Source organism: Nannospalax galili, unplaced genomic scaffold, assembly GCF_000622305.1.
Source record: "Nannospalax galili isolate Female #2095 unplaced genomic scaffold, S.galili_v1.0 scaffold911, whole genome shotgun sequence".
Classification (NCBI taxonomy): Eukaryota; Metazoa; Chordata; class Mammalia; order Rodentia; family Spalacidae; genus Nannospalax; species Nannospalax galili.
The window spans coordinates 1184966-1208580 of record NW_008329642.1 but is presented as its reverse complement, the minus strand read 5'-3'; the positions used below and the strand labels follow the sequence as shown (position 1 = coordinate 1208580).

Genomic DNA, 23615 nt, shown 5'->3' with positions numbered 1-23615 from the left:
GGGACCTCCTGTAATCACACACTAATACCTGAGAGATCTATTGATTGAAAAGAAAATGCATTCCTCTGTTGGCACATAGGTATGTGGATCGTCTTTCCTGCCACTCAGGAACTAGATTTTTTTTTTTTTTTTTTTTTTTAGTCACTGCTGAAAACTTAGACCAGGGAAAGGAGGCAATGCTCCAGCACATCAACTGTGCATTGAGCGATGCTTTCCAGGGCACGTGGAACCGCAGCACCACGTGCTTTCCTCCTGTTTCCCCTTCCAGCCATAGGAGGGCCCCTCTGTCGTTACCTCTCCAGTGTCCAGCAAGAAGCACAGCACAGGACAGCAGGTGAGAGCAGGCCCCTTGGGCCTAGGGACTTCTTGGAACCTCTTGTGGTAGCCACGTCTGTGCATCCAGTCTGGGAAGAATCACAGCCACCCCAAACCTGCCTTCCCTCCCCATAGTCTCTTCCAGGCCCTCTGCACACTCCTCAACCCAGACTCCTTGATGACTCTCCTCCTTTCAAGGCCTGCATCACAAGACCAACTCTGGCCTCTCCTTCCCTAGGCTGGGTAGCCTTTCCCCTTCACACCAAAGAACATAGGGTCATGTGAATGTGGAAGACCTAGACCCTCTACATCCCAGAAACTCATTCACAGTGACAGCAGATTCCACCTTCCCCAGTGCTCCAATATTTCCATGATAGAATCCCATTATTACAGAGTTTGGGACCACCGGGAAAGACTGCCCAGATTCAAAATTAAGCTTTTACAATTTTATTAGAATTTTAAATAAAAAATAAATCCTCGGGGCAGGTGAGCTGGTAATCTTGGCAGCTGCCTTGATGAGCAGGTCAGACACGTGGCTGACTGGCAGTCACATGGCTGGGAGAAGGAAGACTTAGAGAAAAGTAAAGACATGCAAAATGCTAGGGGAAGCCCAAAGCCTTTAAAAAAGCATGTTTTAGTAAGAAAGGCATGAAGAACAAAAGGGAAATTACACTTCCCTGAAGAATTCAGGGAAGCGGGCAACTCACAGACTACATGGCTGTAGCTAGGAAGTTCTGCGATCAGAGGCAGGATTACAGACAGAAAAAGTCACTATCTCATTAGCGCACTAGGTATTCTGCCCATCTATTTAGCATAACCTGCCTTCCTGGGGGTGGCCCTATGACCAGATAATTGACCTGTTAAACTTACATAAAATGGAGGCGCTGGGGTATTACACCATGTGCATGTATTCTTCTGAACACCTTCCCCCTCACATCTTAGAGCACCCCCCTCTTTGACTTGCCTACTGCTGCCTCTGCCCTCAGTCTCAGCCCCTCAACCAGCATGTGAGCAGGTTTGGCTGAAGTGTCTGACTCTAGGGCCCCTTCATGGATATCACTCTCCTTCTCAGCCTCCTGACCTGGGGCCTCCTGGTTCCAGTGACGCTTCTTGCCCTCTGCCCAGGCTCTTCCCACACAGCGTTTTCAACCTAGCTTCAGCATGGACACCTCCATCCCATCAATCCTGAGGTTCTGCTGCCACATCCCAACTTTGAATCATACCAGTAGCCAAAACCATCATCCAGCCTGTCTGTGTGGCCCTGCTGGACAGCAACAGGGAGCCTCACTTTTGACAGCTTTCTCCAGCTTGGAGACCTGGCAGCTCAGTCTTGACTCCGACCTCTACTCTAAGTTGGCCAGCCCTGGGCAGCCCAATGCATATAACCTATGGGGCTTCGTGATTCACAGATTTTACCTGACTAGCACTCACATGGTCTTTGCTGTCCCCCAGGCTGTATTTCCCTAACATATTCACTGCCTCAGGCTCCACACCCACACCCAGGTACATGCCTAGTATAGAGGCTCATGTTCCACATGACCACTTTCATCCCTGCTGAGTACTGTCACACAGAGTCCAGCCCCCTCAAGGCTGGAGTTTCAGTATCACCATGGGTTTTGGAGGAGACAGCTGCCTTCTGATCTGATGCTCACCTTTGAGTCACTTACTTCAGAATGTGCCCCAACCCCACATGCCACCATGGAAGAAGCTGGGCCTGAGCACCAGGGTCCCCAGTCAGAGTACACACTAGAGACTACAGCACCTAGCAAGTGCCTTCTTTCAGTGTCATTCACGGAGGCACACCCCAGCAGAATCCTATTTCAGTTTGGAAACCCAGAGCTTTCTCAAGCTGCAGGGTACTCATCAGAGCCAGCCTCTAACTCCAACAGTCCAACTTCTTAAGCAGCACAAGGAGGATCTGTCTTTAAGGGCCTTTGTCACCCGATCAGGGCTCTGTTGGACATTGAACAGCCGGACCAGCCACCAAGCCATCCTGAACATTCCATAGACATTGATCCATTAAATGTACTTTGGTTATTTTTTTATAATTGAAATATTACTAATTTACTTGCTTGCTTAGAAGATAGTCTACCATCCCTGTTCCAGAAAAGGGAAGAGATGTAAGCAGGGTCCTCCTACATGAAAACAGGAGGCTACATCCTAGAATTAAGATTCTCCCCTCTTACAGAGAAGTGAGCCCAGGTGCTTGGATGCCCCCACTCTCTCTGAGTGAGATACTCATGCAAATGATTGATGCAATACTCAATAAAGGACCAGAAGTCAAAACTGAAATCTAGACATTAAGACTAAATATAGAAGGTGCCACCTAGTGGGCATGATGAAGACTGCAGCCCATTCCAAGTCAGGGAGGTGGGTGATGAGTGGGGGTGAGAGATCCTGTTGAAGTCAACCTCTGGCCTGAACACATACAAGAAACCAGAACAAAATCACCTCTTATTCAGGCTCCAATTCCCTACTGAGCAGCCATGTTTCCCTGTGGGTAACCATCTAGACGGGCGCACCTAGTGAGAACTTTCTAATAATGCTGAGAGTGGACTCAGCATGCTGCTGCCAGGAGTCAGGACCAGAAGCAAGGTTCTCAGAGCCACACCCCTGCATGTCTGACTCTGCTTAGTGCAAAGCCAGAGGCGGCAGGGAAGGGGACATCGTTGTTTAATGACCTGGGTTTTAAAACCCATTGATAAAGACTCGTCTATTTTATCAGCAACCTAGGACACAATGCAAAATGTTTTATCTTTGAACAATTTCTTCCTTTCCCCACCCCACCCACCCCCCCTTTTTTTTTCTTTTGGTCTTTTTTGAGACAGGGCCTCCTTGTAGCTCCAGCTCGCCTGAAACTCATTATATAGACCAGGCTGGCCTCAAATATACAGAGATTCACCTGCCTCTGCCTCCTAAGTGCTGGGATTAAAGGTGCACACCACCATACCTGACCTTCTTTTTTGGAGTTTTGAGACAGGGTTTCCCTGTAGCCCCAACTGGCCTGGAACTCGGGATGTAAACCAGGCTGACCTCAGTCTCACAGAGATCTATCTACCTGACTCTGCCTCTCAAGTACTGAGATTAAAGACATGGACCACCACACCCAGCATTTTTAAACTTCTAAAAATTGCAAACAAGAGCTGGAGAGATGGCTCAGCAGTTAAGAGCACTGGCTGGTCTTACAGAGGACCCAGGTTTGGTTCCCAACACCCACATGGCGGCTAAACATTCCTAACTCCAGTTCCAAGGGATCTGATGCCCTCTTCTGACCTCCTCAGGCATTGCACAACATGGGTGCACTTCCATACATGCAGGTAATACACTCAGTGTAACAGTTTCCAAAGAGAATGCACTCACTTGGAGCTCAGTTTTTCTGGCTGAAACACAAAACAACTACCTAACAGCCCTACGTGGTGCCTACTATTCTGATATCTCAGAGTAGATGAACTTTACCTGGTAGCATACCCCCTCACATACCCTGCCTCTAATGGTTTTTCATTTTATATACATCATTCCAGTCTTACACAATTTCATTCCAAATATTTTCTGGCATACATCATGTACCCATCTTCATGTTCACCTCAGAGATGAGCTTGGAGAGTCTCACCATGTTGTATCTGCTCACCAGGAGGAAAGCTTGATTAACACTGAACTGTAAGCACCTTCCAGTTATCTTGATGAGCTCACTCATGCTGACATGGTCAGGTGCTGAGAACTTGGTTTTATCCAAGATGGAGACACAAAAGTACAATTCTCATCTTGAAGGGGATAAGAGATTGTTTATTCTGGAGCCAAATGTGAGTGACCATGGCCTAGGAACACAGATTCAAATTACCCCCAAGTCCGTGTTGCAACATGGAGGCAGTTTTATGAAATTTGGGGGGGCGGATGTTTTTTATGTGTATGGGTGTATTGCCTGCCTGAATATAAGGGCACCCTGTTGTACAATGACCACGGAGGTCAGAAGAGGGCATCATATCGCCTGGAACTGGAGTTGTGGACAGTTGTTAGCCACCATGTGAGTGCTGGGGATCAAACCCGGATCTTCTGGAAAAGCAGCCAGTGCTCTGAACCACTGAGACATCTCTCCAAACATTCATGAAGTTTTTATAGTAACAGAAGAAAGGAAGTCATAAATCAAAGCACGTTTCAAATATATTGATAGAAATATTAAGTAGGTAGTTACAGCAAAAGAGAGAAATCCTAGCTCTAGGCCTCAGATGCTGAGGACACTCAGCCTTTCAGTTGTTGGAAACTAGGGTTTTGTTAAGTTATACATTCCAAAAGGTTTTTATCTGTTAGTCACAGGATGTTAGGTGAGACACAGAGGTGGGCAAGGAATGGCTATTTAGAGGACTAAAGACAGCCCAAAATACATTATAATTAGGTTCTGGACTTGCAACATTCCAAACTCTCCACAATCAATGAAATTCTAATCAGTTGATCAGTCTTGAAGAAGGTTCTGTTTGAAAATGCAAGGTTTTTTCTGGGAACTTTGATTCACTGGACAAGGTTGTTTCTCAAGCTAGTGCCATTCTATTATCACCGAAAGTGCAGTGTGCCTTGGCGGTCCTCCCTGATGATGATGTGCAGGGGCCCTAGGGGTAAATGGTAGCAACTTCCCTTGTGTCTCCTTTTTCTTTAGACAGCATCTCACAATGTAACCCAGAATCACTACTCCCAGGAGGGTAATAAGATCTTTTAAAGACAATATATCTTCCCCCAAACTGTCCTTTGCTCTTCAAAATGAAGCCCTTGAGCAAGCCCCTTGATGAGAGAAGAATTCTGAGAGGTCCTAAAAATTAAATCACAGGTCAGAAAATGGAAGGAGGAAAGAGAAAACAGAAGCTCATTTTAACTGACAGCATCAAGCTGAATCAAAAGTAAAAGGGGGCGAAGAATCAACCAAAATGAAGTATGCATGAAATAGCCATAAGGAAATCTGCTATTTTGTCTGCTGATTTAAAAGTCATTAATTAATTAAGGGACTGGAGAGATGGCTCAGCAGTTAAGAGCACTGACTGCAATTGCAGAGGACCCAAGCTCGATTCCCAGCACACATATGGTGGCTAACAACTGTCTGTCTGTAACTCCAGTTCTGGGGTATCTGATGCCCTGGAACACAGGTGCACTTACACATATGCAGGCAATACAATCATGCACATAAAAATAGGGGCTGGAGAGATGGCTCAGTGGTTAAGGGCACTAACTGCTCTCGGAGAGGATCCGGGTTCCATTCCCAGCACCCACATGGCGGCTACGAACCATCCTTAACTCCAGTTCCAGGAGAATTCGAAGCCCTCTTCTGACATCCGTGGCATTGCACAACATGGGTGCACTCACATACATGGAGGCAATACACTCATACACATAAAATAACAATAATAAATAAAACATTTTAAAATAAATAAATATTTTTTAATTAAGAAATTAATTAAAAGTTCAGGCAAGCCCATGTCCCAAGACCCCAACCTTACTCAGGCTCACCCAATCCCCAAACTTATTCCAAATTTTCAGCAACCCTAATCCTGAGTGCAGACACCATCCAATTCTTGTAGATCATCCAGGTCTCTTCACTATGCAGCAAGGCATAGAGAACTGGGGAGGCCAGCTTCCCGGACATTTCCAGACTGAGAGCCTGTTGAGATCAGGCTGTGCCCCACTCTGTGTTACTCTAAAAATGTTTTTTTTCAGGCTGTGAGTTGCCGTAGGAAGTTACATTTTAGAAGTAGTCTTTGACTCCATTTTGAAGGACAAGGATGACTACACTCCCTGGTAGACCCAGAAACTGCACCATCTGTCAGGGACCCCTCCCCCATCCAGCACAGACTGATAAATGACTTATTCCTAGGAATAGAGAGGGGGCCACCCTGTGAACTTATCAGGGTGAATTTAAACTGTGGGGGCACATGGACATATTAAAAAATCATGTCAGGAAATGAGGCTCAAGAACTTACCAGACTGAGGAAAAGGTGTAACTCCTTCACCTGGACCCCAGAAAGTGATGGACCCCCTAACACTGCGATGACACGGCCCCACACCAACCTATCGTCTGCTACCTGGTGTGTGTATCCAGGACTGACAGGCAGAGGACTCCCTACTGTCCCTGGAGCTTCAGTTCAACTTGGTCCTCTACTTAACTTGGCAAGCTACTTAACTGCCTACCTGTCTACCTTTCTTTCACCTGTCTGGATCTGGGCCTAACCCTGCTCTCAGATCCTAGTTCAACCTTTCCTTTCAAACCCTGATTCCAGCAGCTCCAGGAGCACCCCCTCCCGGCACCGCTCTGGTTTGTTATCTTAACAGTATAGACTTTGTCTCACCCACTTCTGGAAGCCTCTTTAGCTTATATTCATTCTGTAACCCATACTTTGCATTTAGACATATAGATACCTAGACGTATTTACTGCGTGCTATGTGCTGCATGCTATGAGAGTTAATATTAGTAATGAAGTCTGGAATAAAAATCTGCACTCACTTCATCCAGATATTCCCCAGGTAGACAGGGTTATATGGCAAATTGCTGCCATTGAAACCCCTGAATCTTGTGAAGTTACAGTTGTGCAATAAACTCTGGGACTATGGAAAAGATACGTGTTCCTCTGTTTCTGCAGTGGTGAGCTTGTAACAGAGCCTGTTGGGGAGACTTGGTGCTACCATCTGGCCATTGGTACAGCCCAGAAAAAGGAGATTGTATCCTCCTAAATTTCGGTTTCAGTTCTTAGATAAGCTTGCTTTCGGTTTCCAATCTGACAGCAAAGCCGGCTGCTCAGTTTAAAGCAGTGTAAGAGGGAGGAGGAGTGAAGCTGTCTGAAGTCATCCAGCCAGTCTCCTTCCTGGAAGCAGAGAAGTCCCTCCCAGCCCCACTCTGGATCCTTCCCCAACACTGATTATCTGGAGAAGGCTGGAAGCTTCCCCCAGTAAGAAGCATCCAGGATTTATTCCAAGGAGCAGGGAGGTCCTGTAGAAATGGAGCCTGCCCCTGACCTGTATGGGAACTCTGGGGACAGGTTGGATGCTTTCTTCACATGCCTTCAGCCCCAGGGGGACTGGAAGGAGGAAGGGCAGGATGCCTGGCAGAGAATCGAGAGATTCTTTCGAGAACAGTGCTTCCATGATGTTCTGGCTCTAAACCAAGAAGTCAAGGTGCTTAAGGTAGTAAAGGTGAGCATGTGGGGTCCTGGGTTCAAATCTCACCTCTGCCCCTTGGGATTCTGTGACTTGGGGGACAGGCCACTTCATCCCTTTGAGCCTGTCTCCTCTTTATCTGGGTTATTCATGAGCAATAAATGGGACAGACATGCAAAACTTATCTGTGTAATTAATTATTCTACAAAGCTGAAGGATGAAGGTGGTGGTGGTAGTGATGACAGTAATTTGGGATTCAGCTCTCTGAATGGAATATGGATGGCAGGTCTTTATAAAATTTATGTCTTCTGATTTTTTTTTTTTTTTTTTGGTTTTTTTGAGACAGGGTCTCCCTGCAGCCCCAGCTGGCCTGGAACTCACTATGTAGATCAGGCTGGCCTTGAATTCACAGAGATCCACCTGCCTCTGCCTCTTGAGTGCTGGGACAAAAGATGTGTGATTCTTTTTTAAATATTTTATTATTGATTGATTGATTCTTTTTTAAATATTTTATTGTTTTTATTTTACATGTCTGAGTGTATTGCCTGCCTATATGTAAGTGTACCTGTGTCATGTAACGCCCTTGCGGGTCAGAAGAGGGTGCTGGACTCCCCTGGAACTGGAGTTACAAATGGTTGTTAGCCACCATGTGGGTGCCAGGAATCAAACCCAGGACAACTACAAGAGCAACCAGTGCTCTTAACCGCTGAGCCTTCTCTCCAGCCCCCCATGTCTTTTGACTCTTGTTTGAGAAAGACTTGTTTACCTCCAAAGTCTAAGGAAACATGTATTGTTCTTCTAAACTAGTCCTGGTACCCATGTTAGAAACCACCCATCAAAAGAGTACTTGGTAAACTCAGTAGAATTTTAAGGGCTGACCATGTACTTCAGCATCTATTTATATAGCATTGTTTCTCCTGGGAAAGTACTAACTTAAAACATACCTCCAATCAAGATTGTTTGGATCATAATTCTAGATTTTGTTCATTTTGTCAGAGTGATAACATCTTACATTAATTTAAGCAAATCAAGCCTATCTGGGAATTCTAGGCAATGGCTGCAGAGGTCAGACTGGAGAGAAAGGATATTCAGCTTTGAAAAAAATCTAAAGAGCCAACACCAAAGATTAAAGACAGTTATCCAGAAACCTTGAACTCAAAACAGAAATTCAAGCTCCTGAAATTCCTTAAAAAGGCCCGACTCAACCTTTTTGTCTTCTGACCCCTCCAAACCTCTGGTTTTGCAGCTGTTCTGCTCTTCAGCTGTGTTGGCATTTTTGCTTCCAGGATCTGAAACCAACCACTCAACAAAGGAAATCCAGAGCTGGGCGTGGTGGCACAGCATGCAGCCCTAGCACTCAGGAGGCTGAGGCAGGGGGATCACCCAATCAAGGCTGTCCTGGGCTACAGAACAAGTTCAAGGCAAGCCTGGGCTAGCAAGTTCCAGACCAGTCTTAGCTATATAGTAAGACCCTGTCTATGAAAACGGGGTGGGGGGGGGCAGCAGAAGAATGTGTTTTCATTTGGTGTTTTTTTACACTATTATATATTACATTATTATAGCATTTTCAAACATAACTTGTTTTGAACTGGAGATGTAGCTCAGTAGTTGAAATAGTGTTTGCCTAGTATATACGAAGCCCTGAGTTTGAGCCCCAGCACCGTATAAACCAGGCGTGGTTGTGTACACCTGTGATCCCAGCACTTGACAAGTAGAAGCAGGAGGACCAAAAGTTCAGGGTCAGTGCTGGAGAGATGGTTCAGCAGTTAAGTGCACAGGCTGCTCTTGCAGAGGGTTCAAATCCCAGCACCCATATGGCGGCTAACAACCATCATTATTCCAGTTCCAGAGGATCCAATGGCCTCTTCTGATCTCTGCAGGCATTGTATGACACAAGTGCACTTACATACAGATGCAGGTAATATACTCAAACACATAAAATTATTAAAAAAATTTATTTTTATTCTATGTGTATGAGTGCTTTGCCTGCATGTAGGTAGATACACCTGTGTCATGCAATGCCCGTGGAGGTCAGATGAGAGTGTCAGATCCCCTGGAACTGAAGTTACAGACAGTTGTTAGCCTTCATGTGGGTGCTGGGACTCGAACCTGGGTCCTCTGCAAGAGCAAACAGTGTCCTTAGCCCCTGAGCCATTGCTCCAGCTCCTAAAATAAAAAAAATTTAATTAAAAAAAGTTCAGGCTCATCCTTACTATACACGGTAAGGTTTAGGCCAGTCTGTACTACAAGAAACCCTGTCTGAAAAAAGAAAGAAAAGAGAAGAGAAAGGAAGAAAAAGCAAGCATAATTTTTCTGAGTTAACCCTCCTCCCCGTCTTCTCCCTTCCCCTCCCTCACCCTGCACCTTCCATCCCCACTCTGCCCCTTTCCTCTTTCACACTGTGAGTGTTCTGTTGCCTTTCCCCTTCCTCAAAACCTCTTTTTCTCTCTTCTTATGGTCCCTTTTTGAGCTACAGGGTTGTTCTAGTTTGGTTTCTGTTATTATGAGAAAACACTGACCAAAACTAACTTGGGAAGGAAGGGGATTATTACATCTTCAGGTTGATGGCCATCATTAAGAGAAGCCAGGACAGAAGCTCAAAACAGGAACTTGGAGGCAGGAATGGAAGCACAGACCATGGAGGGACACTGCTCATTGACTTGCTCTTCTGGTCTGTGCTCAGCCTGCTTTCTTATATACCACAGGACCACCTGCCCAGAGATGGCACCACCCACAGTGGGCTAGGCCCTCCCACATTACAACATACACACACACACACACACACACACACACACACACACACACACACAATTAAAAGCTAGTATCTATCTGCACATGAGAGAGGACATGAATCAGTTATCATTCTGAGATTCTGAGTCCAGTTTGCTTCAATTTACAGATCCATTCATTTTCCCACAAAGTTCATCATTTTTTATTTATGTATGTGTATATGTGTACATATGTGCAAATGCCCACAGAAGCCAGAAGACGTTATCTGATCCCCTGGAGCTATAGGTGGTTGTAAAGCACCTGATGTAAGTACTAGGAACCAAAGCTGGGTTCCCTGAGAGAGCAACAAGTACTCTTAACCACTGAGTCATCTCTCCACCTCTCATATTTCATAATTACAGTTTTCTTTACAGATAAATAAAATTCCATTGTGTATATGTACCACATTTTCATTTTCTATACATCTGTTGATGGCCATCTAGGTTGATTCCATTTCCTTACTATTGTGAAAACATCAGCAAAAAACCATGGATGAGCAAGTATCTCTGTACGGGAGTATAGAGCCCGTATGTCCAAGACTGGTATCCCTGGGTCATATGGTAGTTTTATTATCAGTTTTTTGAGACACCTTGGCACTGATTTCCATAGTGACTGTACCAGCTTACACTCCCACCAGAAATGAATATGGGTTCCTCTTTGCCTACATCCTTCCATTTGTTTTCTTGATAATAGCTGTTCTGATTGGAGTGAGACAGAATCTCAGAGTTGTTTTAATTTACATTTACATGATGGCCAAAGGTTTGAACTCTTTTTAAAATATTTATTGACCATTTGTGAAGAAGAGGGAACTTTATTCACAAATCAACTTTCCAACCTCAGGGAATTGTGGGATTATACATACAGGATGAGACAGGGAGAGCTAATTAAGGAGGGAATATTCATGCCCGTTCTGAGAACAGGCCGAGATCTCCCAAGAACTCAGATGCCACGTTTTTTACTCCTTTCATGGTCTGGTGTTTCTGCTCCTGGTGGTTGGTAGGTGTCTTTAGCCTTGAAGAGAGACATGGTAAAGCCCAGAGAAAGTGAACCTGTATTATAGTTTCAGGTGAAATATTTCTCAGCTCTTCAGCATGTCTATATACAAAACTGAGTCAACTCTGACTCAAGCGCTAACACAGCAAAAGAGACAAAGTATGAAGGCGGAGACAAGTCTTTTTATCCCACGGGGCTTTTTCAGCAAGGGAGGCCTTTAGTCCCTGACAAGGAACATAGGCAACTGTTATCATAACCCACATAATGAGTATTACCTAGTAAACCAGTGTGAAACTAATAATGTGTTGCTGATCTGCATGACCTCTCAAATGAGTGGTCTTTTAGGCTTCCTGCAGTAACAACTCGAGCATTCTTGGATTTCAGTATCTGAGAGGGTCCTGGAATGAATCTCAAGGAAATCAAGGGACAGCTACATATAACATTCTTATATAACAAGACTGATAGAAATCAGACTAATGTTTTCCAGAGTTTGGTGAGGAAAGGGAGGGAAATGTGTGTGATTATAAAGGAGCTGGGGCCTACAACAGCTCAGCGGTAAAGGTACTTGCCCTGCAAACCTGATGACCTAAGCTCCATCCCCAGAACTCATGTGGAAAGAGAGAATCAGCTCCTGAAAGTTGTCCTCCTGTGATGTGCACACACACACACAAACAACAACGACAATAATAATAATAATAGTAGTAGTAGTAGTAGTAGTAGTAGTAGTAGTAGTAAAAAGTAAAAGGCAGGTGTGGTGGTACACACCTTTAATCGCAGCACTCAGGAGGCAGACTCAGGCAGATCTCTGTGAAATCGAGGCCAGCCTAGTCTACATAGCTAGTTCCAGGCCAGCTGGGTTTACAGGGAGGCCCTGTCTCAAAAAGACCAAATGAATAAAAAGAATTTTTAATTAAAAGTAAAGTAAAATTTTTTTTAATTAAAAATAGGGGCTGGAGCAATGGCTCAGGGGTTAAGAGCTCATACTGCTCTTGCAGACCTGAGTTCAGTTCCCAGCACCCACATCACACAGCTCACAACTGCCTGTATTTCTAGCTCCAGGGGATTCCATGACCTCTTCTGGTCTCCCAGGAATTGTACGCACATGCACAAACACACAGGCCACACACATATAATTTGAATAAATAAAAATAAATCTGTTTACAATAAATAAATAATAAAGAAGCTACCCAGGGAAGATCTTTGTAATAATAGTATAGTTCCATATCTTGACTGTAATCATGATCACAGGAATTCTACACACATAGTAAAATGTCACAGAACTAGGGGCTGGGCGTGAAGCTCAGTTGGTAGAGTGTTTGCCCAGCATGAATAAAGCCCTGGTTCAATCTCTAGCACCCCATAAGCTGTGTGTAGTGGCACATGCCTATAATCCCAGCACTTCAAAGATACAGGCAGGAGGATCAGATGTTCAAGGTCATCCTTGACTACACAGTGAATTCTAGGCAAGCACTCTCACTGAGCTGTGTCCCTAGTCCTTACAGTTCATTTATACCCTTTGAATTTTTTACCAGATATTGAGCTTTCTAAGTCACTGAAAAGATATAGTACAGACTGAGCAGCACTCACCCAAAATATCTAATAATAGAAGTATTTTGGATGTTGGATTTTACCAGATTTCAGAATATTTCCTTGTCTTGAGGATGGGATCTACATGTAAACATGAAATTTGTTTACATTTCATATATACCTTATGCTCATAGTCTAAAGTTAAATGTTATGCAATATTTCAGTGCACCTGTATTTTTTATATTTTATTTATTTTTATTTTGTGTATATGAGTGTTTTGCCTGAATGTATGTAAGTGCACCATGTGTATGCAATGCCTGCAGAGGCCAGAAGATCATGTCAAATGCTCTGGAACTGGAGTTACAGCTGGTTAACTGCCATGTGGGTACTGGAATCGAACCCCAGTCCTCTGGAAGAACAGCCAGTTCTCTTAAACATTGAACCATCTCTCCAGTCCCTACATCCCCTCACACGAAGGCAGGTGTAAAATTTTCCACTGTGGCATCATGTTGGCACTCAAAGAGTTTGGGATTTGGATCATCTTGGATTACTGAGGTTTGGACTAAGTTTGTCCCAACCTGGAGTGCCCACAGCAAAGACCACCACGTATGATGGAGGACAAGGGCTCTTTTCAGGGGTTGTGTAAAGTGCTTACCATAAGCATCTCTGGCTTAACTCTCCACTTCAAAGCACCAAATTTCAGCAGAGGTAAATCTAGCACTGTCACCCTCTACAGGGAGGCTCCTCAGGAAAGGGGACCACACTGAACCACAGATCTGACCAGGACATGGTTTTGTTCCTGAGCTGCTTCTCCAGGTTCAAAGATCAGGTGCAGTGCCGAAAATCCATCATCAACTTCATTGAGGAGAAACTGGATCACTGTAGTAGAAGCTTGGCCTACAGCATCACTGTGGTTGAACACAGAAAGAACAGGAAGCCTTGCTCCCTGACCTTAGCGGTCCAGTGCAGGAAGAGCGATGACATCATTTGGATGGATGTGCTCCCGGCTTATGATGCTCTGGGTAAACTCAGTGGTGGGTCAGGTCTAGAGAAATGATTCTGGGGCTTCCCCCTCCTAGGGGAGGTTGGAGAAAATGGAATCAATGGAGTTTGCTCTTTGGTGGGGATGTGGAAGCAGAGGTACTCCTTGAAGATCTAAGTCCTTCAGTAAGGACTTAGATATGGGATATGGTTCCCACATCCCAGTGTTGGATAGGGAAAAGTTTCCTCCTGAAAAATGAATTCCTATCCAACCCAAGAAGGAAATTCCTCTCCAACCTTCTAGAAAACACCAGGTCAAGCAAACATTTCAAGGTCTTTGGAGTCATACAGAACTAAGTGGGAGTCATCTTTAAAACAGGATGTCATAGCTTCAAATTTTACAATGCCAACAGCATGGCACCTCTGAATTGAGCATACCAACCTTTTTTGTCTTTTTTGAGACAAGGTCTCCCTGTAGCCCCAGCTGGCCTGGAACTCACTATGTAGACCATGCTGGCCTTGAACTCACAGAGATCTGCCTGCCTCTGCCTCCTGAGTGCTGGGATTAAAGGCATTCACCACCACACCCGGCACATACTAACCTATTAAATGGGACGATGTTAAGTAGAATCATAGGAAACTAACAATATTTGCCCATGTTTGACTTATAAAAATGGCAATTTCCTATAGTTGCACTTAAACGTATATCCTTCATGGATCTGTTCTGAGGATTCCATGAGTTTAGCTTGGTGCCTGACCATCTATGTGACTTCTGAGTGTGCCAACAAACCATCTAAGCCTCTACATACTTAGCTTAAGGGGAGAAAAATAAGGCAGGCATGGGGCCTGATTATTGCGATCTCATCACTCAGTAAGCTGAGGCAGGAGGATCACAAGTTTAATGGAAAGCTGGGATACATAAGCCCTGTCAAGAAAGAAAAGAAAAAAGAAAGGAAGGAAGAGGGGAAAGAAGAAGAGGAAGCGAAGGAAGGGAGGGGAGGAAAGGGAGAGAAAGAGACAGAGGGAGAGTAAGGAGGGAAGAGGAGGGAAGGAGGGATAGCTTCCCCCCTTCCTCACCTCAAGAGGTAGACTTTCCTGACCAGATCATTTTCTCCTCCAAGGATCCTTTTGCCCAGACTCTAAACCATCACCAGAAATCTATGAAGATTAAATAAGGAGCAAGACCCTCACTGCAGAGTTTTCACCAAGCTTCACAGAGTTACAGAGACGTTTTGTGAAAAGCCGCCCAGTTAAACTGAAGAACCTCCTGCGGCTGGTAAAGTACTGGTACCTGCAGGTGAGGGCTGTGGGCTGGACTCAGAGATGGAGGGACAAGAAAGAAGGGAGGTGGGGGCAGCCCAGCATTTCTTAAAAAGGGAAAAGCTGGAACTGGGATGTAGCTCACTGGCAGAGTGTTGGCCTGGCATGTAGAAGGCCCTGGGTTCAATCCTCAGTATGGGGGGGGAGGGGGAGGGGGAGAGAGAAACAATCTGTATAAAGATAAGAGATGGGTTAAACAGTGAATGAAATGGTACAGAGTAACTGAACTGAAAGTTATTTGTGGTCTCCAGAGCCCTGGACAATAATAGAACTAGGCATTACTGTTGGTGATGGTATTTGTGTCCTGCTTGGAGCCTCCTGCTTCCAGTGGCAGGTTCCTCCAAGAGAGGTTAAGTGGTTGCTGATGAGAAGAAAACATGCTTTTCAGGAGACTTCAGACTACTGATCAAAATGTGGCATTTTGATAACAACATCAATAATAAAGGCACCATTAATGGAGTATTAATTATGTTCTATGACCAAGACTATATATGGGGCGTAATTTTCCCATTTAGACTTTCTAACACGTTCTAATGGATGTATTATGCATTGTTCTAGTTTTGGAGATGAGAAAAACCGAGATCCAAAAGTTAAAAGTAAAGAGCCAAGTGTGGTGGTACTCACCTTTAATCCCAGCACTTAGGAGGCAGAAGCGGGGAGATCTGCACGAGCTCAAGGCCAGCCTGATCTACAGAAAGAGTTCCAGACTTGCCAGGGCTGCATAGTAAGACCCTATCTCAAAACAAAAACAAAACAAAAAATTACATGTAGAGCTGAGATTTGAAAAAGAGTGCTTGGCTCTAGAACTCTTAAGCAATAAGATGAAATATTCCCTCTCTCTCTCCATCCCTCCCTCCCCCTCCTATCATCCTCTTCTTTCTTTCTCCCCCATCTCATTCTGAACACCCCCTGAACCTACTTTGGTTTTTGGTATGCTAGAAATCCACCTGGAGCTCTCCACACCCCTTGGGGTCATGATCTCTTGAAGCTTCATCCTATGTAGTTGAGGAAGACCTTTGTACAATGGATACTTTGGGAAACTATAGGGAGACTTTCTTGTATTCTTTTTCTATCTTTACCACCAACCTTCAATCCAAAGGCCCCTTGCTATTTGCTATCAGCTGCATCTAATACCCATCCCAACCCAGAAGACAGTGAAAGTAATTTGGACTAAATGCCATCTGGATAATAAATATTTTACCTGAATTCAGAACTTTCGATCCTGAGTGGGACCATGTATCAGCAGGGCACCAGTATCCTGCTTCCAGTCCAACCTGGTCTCCCACTCACATTTGCTGGGGCAGCCAAGTGATCAGTCTTCGCACATACCCACTTACCCAACGTCACCCGCATGTCCTCAGGGCTTCCTGCAGGATCATGGTGGTCTCCATCAACAAGAACTTCCCCATAAGATGCCCAGCTTCCCTGCTGGAGTGATGCTGATGGAGCTACTGTCCCCACAGAAATATTCCAAAGTGGGGGTGGAATGGAGTATGTAATGGGCATTTGACATCGTGGTTTGTTGGTCCATCACCATTGGAGAGAGAAGGAAAGAGAGGTCAGTGCTCAGAAGGACTGGTCAGCTGGAATCCTCCAAGGCAGCCCTGGCCTGCTGAGCCACAGAGACAGCAAGGGACATATATGGGGCACACTGCAAGCGAAGTGTCTGTGTTGGGGGCCTGGCACTTCCTGGCCCCCCACCCCTCAGTATTTTTGCGACAGAGCCTCCATGTAGCCCCACCTGGCCTAAAATTCAACTTGCTGTGTGGACAAGACTGGCCTCAATCTCATAGAGATCCACCTGCCTCTGCCTCCTGAGTGCTAGGATGAAAGGTGTGTGCCACCACGCTCTGGCTGATAACATGAATATTCTTGAAATATTCTTCTTAATACTTTTATTTCTGGTTGTCTGACTATTACAGCGGTATAAAAATTGAAACAATGCCAACAGCTTTATACAAAAGAAGGTTAAAATCACATGCAATCCCCAAGATAAACTAATAACATTGCGACTTTACATTTTGTGGTTTCTTTTGTGTATGGCATGACATTGGGATTGCCTTTTTCTTCCAGATGACTAACAAGTCATACATCATATATTGAATTACACATCCTTTTCCCTCTGAACTAAAATATTTCCTTTGTTAACTATGAAATTCCCATATCTAGGGGCTGGAGAGGTACCGCAGCAGTTAAAAACACTAGCTGCTCTTGCAGAGAATCCAAGTTCCATTCCCAGTACCCACATGGCGGCTAACAACCATCTGTAACTCCAGTTCCAGAGGATCCGATGTCCTCTTCTGACCTCCACAGGCATTGCATGCATGGATGCACATATGTGCATGCAGGCAAAACACTCATACACATACAATAAAAATAAATAAAAAATTTTAAATTCTCATATCTACTTCAATTCCTAGTAAATAGGAACTAAAGTCATTTAGGTGGCCTGTGTTACCTAAAGCCGCAGAGGGACCTAAGAGCTCTAGGAGCATCAGTCATCTCATATTCTCTGTCTCTGTGTTCCTCCTCTTTCCCTCTTTCTCCAGTACATGAGATGTAAATATCCAAGAGTAATATTGCCCCAAAAATTGCACTGGAGTTACTAACCATCTATGCCTGGGAAATGGGTACAAAGAAAAGTGATAACTTCAACATGAGCGAGGGGTTCGTGGCTGTGATGGAGCTCTTCAGAGATTACAAAGACATCTGCATATACTGGACCAAGTACTATGATTTCCAAAGTAAGGTTGTCAGAGGCTTTCTCAAACAACAGCTGAAGGGGAACAGGTGAGTACACTGATCAAATTACTTCTGGCTTTAAGAGCTAAAAACCCTAACTGGAACAGTTTTTAAAAATAAAGGTAATTGATTGGCTTCTGCAACTGAAAACAATCAAGAGGTAAAAGAAACTTCAAGTCTGGCATGATCCAGATGCTGGCTATGTTACCAGTGTCCCTTTCTGTGAGTTGCCCAGCTCTTCTCATCACAGAGCTTTCTAATTAAATTCAGATTTATTTATTGCCCAGAGCAATAATTTATTTATTCACCATTACATTATTTCTAGACTTCCCATGTGGACCCACACCTTCCAGTATTAGAAGGATATTTCAAGCAAAATCTGAGTGTCACTCTGGCTGGGCTTGCTTACGTTGTATCTCTAACCCTGAAGCAAGGGCTTCAGCTTGCGCGGGGTCCTTCCTACACAAGGGCATGCATGATCCCTGTTCTACATGGTCTGGAGAACATCTATGTTAGCTGTAATTAAGGTTACCAATGAGCAAGTTACTTATTATGTATACAGCAAACAGAAGTAACAGAAAAAAGTAGCAAGTAGCAGAGAAAGAGAAGCAGCGGATAGAGAGCAAAACATCATCAAATCAGGCGCTCACAGCACCCAGCAGATGACTGCAGGAACAAGATTGACATCAAGCAAAGCTGACATGGTCAAATGGGCAGGAGAGGTCTTAAAACCATCCAGCAGAAATTGACTGGGGAAGTTGAGGCAGTCAGCTGGAGTTCCTGATTAAGCTTTTTCTCTATGGAGGAGCCTCCCAGGACTGAACTTCTAGCTCCCTATTCCCACTGCAGGCGTTCTTATATCTTGGAATAAACAATAGTGACCTCTTTTGGAAATGATTAACCTTGTAACGATTCCTAAGGACACAGTGTTTTTACTTTGGGGCTATTTTGATGTTTTTCAATCTCTCCATTACAGAGCTGGGGAGAGGGGGAGCCTGACCCAAGTCAAGGGGTCTTGGAGACCACTTTGAGATATATCCTTGAGTCTAAAATGGAGGGACTCCACTTCTAGAGCTTTCTTCTTAGTGAATTTAAACAGCACATGACAATTCACCAATATAATGTGCACTGTAAGTACACAAACGTGTGTCACAGGCCAGTATCCCAAAAGTAACAGATCTGCTACCCTTTTCTCCCTCACAGACCCATTATCTTAGACCCAGCTGATCCTACCAACAACATAGGAAAAAGAAAAGGATGGGATCTGATAGCCAAAGAGGCTGCTTATTGCCTGCGGCAGGACTGTTGTATAATTGAAGATGCCAGCCAGGGCTGGAATGTACCCATATGACTCTCCATCTTGTAGTCAGAACTCCCATTAACCCCACACAGATCTCCTGCAACTCTTGCCACAGCACCCATCAGTCGCAGGATAGGTAATGTATTTAGGTATCACAGTCTAGTGGATGTACAGTTCTTCTCTTCAGCTACTAATGTCTGGCCTCAGCTTTCACCTGGAAGATGTACAGGCGATCTGCCCTGCTCTACCGGCAATTCGAGACAGAGTAAAGAAATTTGCTCATGTCGATCTACCTATCCCGTTGATGTCTTCTAGAATAAAGCTTCTCCTTTGGTAGCTTATCAAAAGTGTAGTTTCTTGCTGATGTATATGTACATATATATGTATATGTATATATGCTTTTTTAAAGTGAGACTATCACCACTCCACTCTAGACAACAGCTTCCTGTGACCACTTTCCTGTGGATCACAGTCATCCTTGATGTGAGAACTAAGTAGGAATGCAAGGTCCAGACACAAGGATTAGATTTAGGGGTCCTCAAGAGAGCTGATTTCCCCAACCTACCACCCCCACAGCAATTCTTTTATTCATCCCACTTCTCATACTCTGCATGGAAATTCGGAGTCTAGCCTCAGAGGCCAATCCCACAAGGGGAGCAAAGCAGACAGATGGAACATCACAGAGACCTACCATCCTGCCATCATGTCCTGTTAGCTGAAATGCCCTGAAAACCAGGGGGCTTCTGGGAGGCAAGCAAAAACAAAAACAAAAATAAAAAGCAAAGCAAGCTGCTGGAAAGAGTTTAAAATTAAACTAAGTCTCCCTCCATCTCAACCCAAGTCCTCAGAAATGCCTCGCCAACAACCACTTATTAACTATCTGCCTCTCCTTCGGCAAATATGCCCTAGACTCCGAAGCACGTGCCTGCGTCTCAATGCATGTTTTTCCTTAAGTTATTATTCAGTGAGTTGTTCCATTACTAAATTATCTAACAGACAATTCCATAGTCACACATACAGACCTAATAAACATAACCATATAACATGAAGTCCAAATCAAGACACTTTAGAGCATGATACACGTAATGCTAATTCCACAAGTCAGGTGACCTGTGCTAAGGCTGTGCTAAACCATCCCAGATCCAAGCATCTGTGTCAGGATTTAATGAATACAAGTATTTTAATTTATAGAACTAGTATCCTGTGGCAGAGTTTTCAGGATATGTTCAGACTTTTGCTTTTAATACTGATTATTACCCTTCAACATACATCCTAGAGCCCAACAAACATTGGATCATTTCACCTCAATTCCCAGGCTTACAGAAATAGAGTACATTATCCTTTGATGTGACAGGTGAAGAGAAAACTCTGACACTTGTTACTCTAATTCGAGTCAGTCAGAGAAGAGTGTGACTCCGCAGTTCTGTAAGCCCACGATGACTAATAGCTTCCTCTGCTTGGGACAGTCTCATATCTGTTGTGCCACATAATTACTAGTAACATTTCCCTTTACTTTTGAATTTGTCTCTGTAGATGAGAAATTATATCAGGACATAAAAGGGAGAGGTTTTGGAGACAATAGACAGATATTAATGCAGGTGCCCTTGTTTATTCCTCTCTTCCAGAGAGCAAGGGACATCCAGGTAACAGTGAAACAGACAGGGAAGGAAACTTGGAGGCTCTGGGCAAACCCCCACAGGCCCATCAGGAAGATGAAAGTAGAGATCAACAAGACAAACAAATCTCTATGGGGAGACACGCATCTCCTTCCAAGAGCCAAAAGGGAAGCGGCAACTGCTCAGCAGCCAGAAGACCCTAGCAGATTATGGAATCTTCTCAGAGGTAAGCATCCCAGTGCTAAAGACCTTTCCTCCTGAGATCCAGGTCTTTGTGAAGGAGTCCAGGGGCCAGAGTAAGCCTTATGCCATCGACCCTGATGATACCATCGATGTCCTGAAAGAGAAAATTGAAGAAGCTGGGGGGCCTTGTATAGAGGATCAGATACTGATGTTTGAAAATGAGGAACTGGAAGATGAATACAGCCTTGCAGACCTAAAGATCAAAGATTGTGACACCCTCTTACTCATTAGGATAGGCTGAAAGCCCCCAAGAGTGTTCCTGGTCAGGTTGCTCACGATATCAATGCCTGTAGTCTTGTCCTTACCTGGATATTGTGCTGTTTCTGTAACCTAACTATCAACATATCCTTCTCTTGCTTAAAAGCCCCCAGTGTTTCCCCATTACTTATAGAATGAAGTTCTGGTTTCTTTGCTTTGTATTAGAGTCTTTAGTAATCAAGTTGAGGGACTGGAGACATGGCTCAGCAGTTAAAGAGCACTGGCAGCTCTTGCAGAGGACCCTGAGTTCAATTTCCAGCACCCATACGGTGGCTAACAATGTCCTAACTCCAGCTCTAGGAGATCCAACACCCTCTTCTGATCTCTGTGGGTATTGCACAACACGGGTGCACTTACATACATGCAAGCAATACACTCATACACATAAAATAAAAATAATAAACAAAATATTTTTAAACTAATAATAATTGGGGGCTGGAGAGATGGCTCAGCAGTTAAGAACACTGGTTGTTCTTGCAGAAGACCGGGGTTCAGATCCCAGCACCCACATGGCAGCTAACAACTGTCTGTAACTCCAGTTCCAGGGGATTTGACAGCCTCTTCTGCCCTCCATGAGCATTGCACGACTTATTCACATGCAGGCAATACACACATACACATAAAATAAAAATAATAAATAAATTAATTAAAATAATAACAATCAAGTTGAGCCCCTATCTGTCCCTCTGCCTCCCCTCCCCCATGCAAAACACATCAGATACTCCCAGACCCTTGCAATTCACACTGAATGCTAAGTTATAATTCCTTCACTTTGAGTCAGCTACCTTTTTCCCCACCCCCATGTTTTCATCTTTTAAGACTCAGATTTCTGGAGCTAGGGAGATGTTTCAGTGTTTAAGAGTGTTTATTGCTCTTGCAGAAGACCAGAGCTCAGTTCTTAGCACCCACATAGGGCAGCTCACAACCATCAGTAACTCCAGCTCCAGGGAATCCAACACCCTCCTCTGGCCTCCATGGGCACGTGCATGCACACATTACACATACAGACAAGCAGGCGCACACACACACACACACACACACACACACACACATTTTTTAAAAAATATTTTTAAGACTCAGATTTGACTGGGCGTGGTGGCACATGCCTTTAATCCAAACACTTGTAAGTCAGAAGCAGGAAAATTTCTGTAAGTCCCAGCCAGGGCTACACAGTGAGATCAAAGACTCAGACTTCTAAGTCACTGAATCTCAAATGGACCTCAGACCAACGGAATCGTCATCACTTGGGAACTTCTTAGGAGAATCACAACATCTCCCTAAACTTAACCTGAGTCAGATTTTTCCAGTGGGGAGACTCAGCAGACCATGTCTTCGCAGCCTTCCACATTATGCTGATGCATGCTCAAGTTTAAGAACAGCCGCCATATGGCCCCTGTAGCTGGCCAAGTCATCTTTTATGCCTGCCCTCTCCCTTTACCCACCTCAGACTTCAGTGAAAGTTCATGGAACCCTTTTCATGTTGTTTAGTTAGGTGATCTAGCTCCCTAGTCTAATGAGTCTTTAAAACGCATGTCTTATTCCTTGGACCCTGTGATCTAGAATGGTACTAACCAAGTGCAAATGTCTGACATGTACTTACTAAATAAATGAATGAACCAAAGAATGGATTTGAATCCTTTACTAAAGTCTTTATTGGGTCTCACTCCAATGCTATTTTAGAGTCCACATAGTTTTGGGTGCCCCTATCCCACATGTCTTTGAAAACACCCCCAGTCACCTATACAAGCCTCATGCTGGAGTGGTAGACCTGATCGCTATACCCGATAATGCCTACTCCCTCTGTGTAAACCTACTTGATCAAAAAGTGATCAGGATAGACTCCATTTATTGGCTATCCTTAATCAATCAGATTTTGAATCCTGGAGAGGAAGGCCTGGTATGGTAAGCTGCTGGTACAGTTAAATGAGTGTCAATACTGTGCAGTCAGGACCAAAGAAGGCTTAAAAACCAAGAACAGCCCCACACAAGCCCACACTCGAGTACAGAAGCAATCCTCTTGTAGTTTGGTTTTTGTTGCTGTGATAAACATCATGACCAAAAGAAATTAGGGTAGTAAGAGCTTTGTTTGACTTACAGATTATAGTCCATCATCAAAGGAAGCCAAGGCAGGAGCCCATGGTGAGAATCTGGAGGCAGGAACTGAAGCAGAGACCATGGAGGAGCACTTCCTACCCGCTTGCTTCCCCTGGCTTGCTCAGCTACCGTTCTTATTAAGCCCAGGCCCACCTGCCTAGGAATGGTTCTGCCCACAATGGTCTGGGTTCTCATACATCAATTAGCAATTGAAAGAATGTGTCATAGATATGGCCATCAGCCAATGGAATGGAGGAAATTCTTCAATTGGGGTTCCTTCTTCCCAAGTAATTTTAGTTGGTGTCAAATTGACACTGAATCATTAA

The 23615-nt window shown here is 44.3% G+C and overlaps 1 protein-coding gene across 1 annotated transcript; it reads left to right on the top strand.

Moving 5' to 3' along the window:
- The first annotated feature begins 7287 nt into the window (after positions 1 to 7287).
- On the top strand, positions 7288 to 21178 carry LOC103740208 (2'-5'-oligoadenylate synthase-like protein 2). The gene is given in 8 exon segments (XM_017799993.1): positions 7288 to 7482; positions 13472 to 13757; positions 14838 to 15013; positions 17586 to 17625; positions 17628 to 17826; positions 18982 to 19117; positions 20677 to 20811; positions 20813 to 21178. Coding segments are annotated over 8 exon segments (1533 nt in total).
- Positions 21179 to 23615: the final 2437 nt, after the last annotated feature.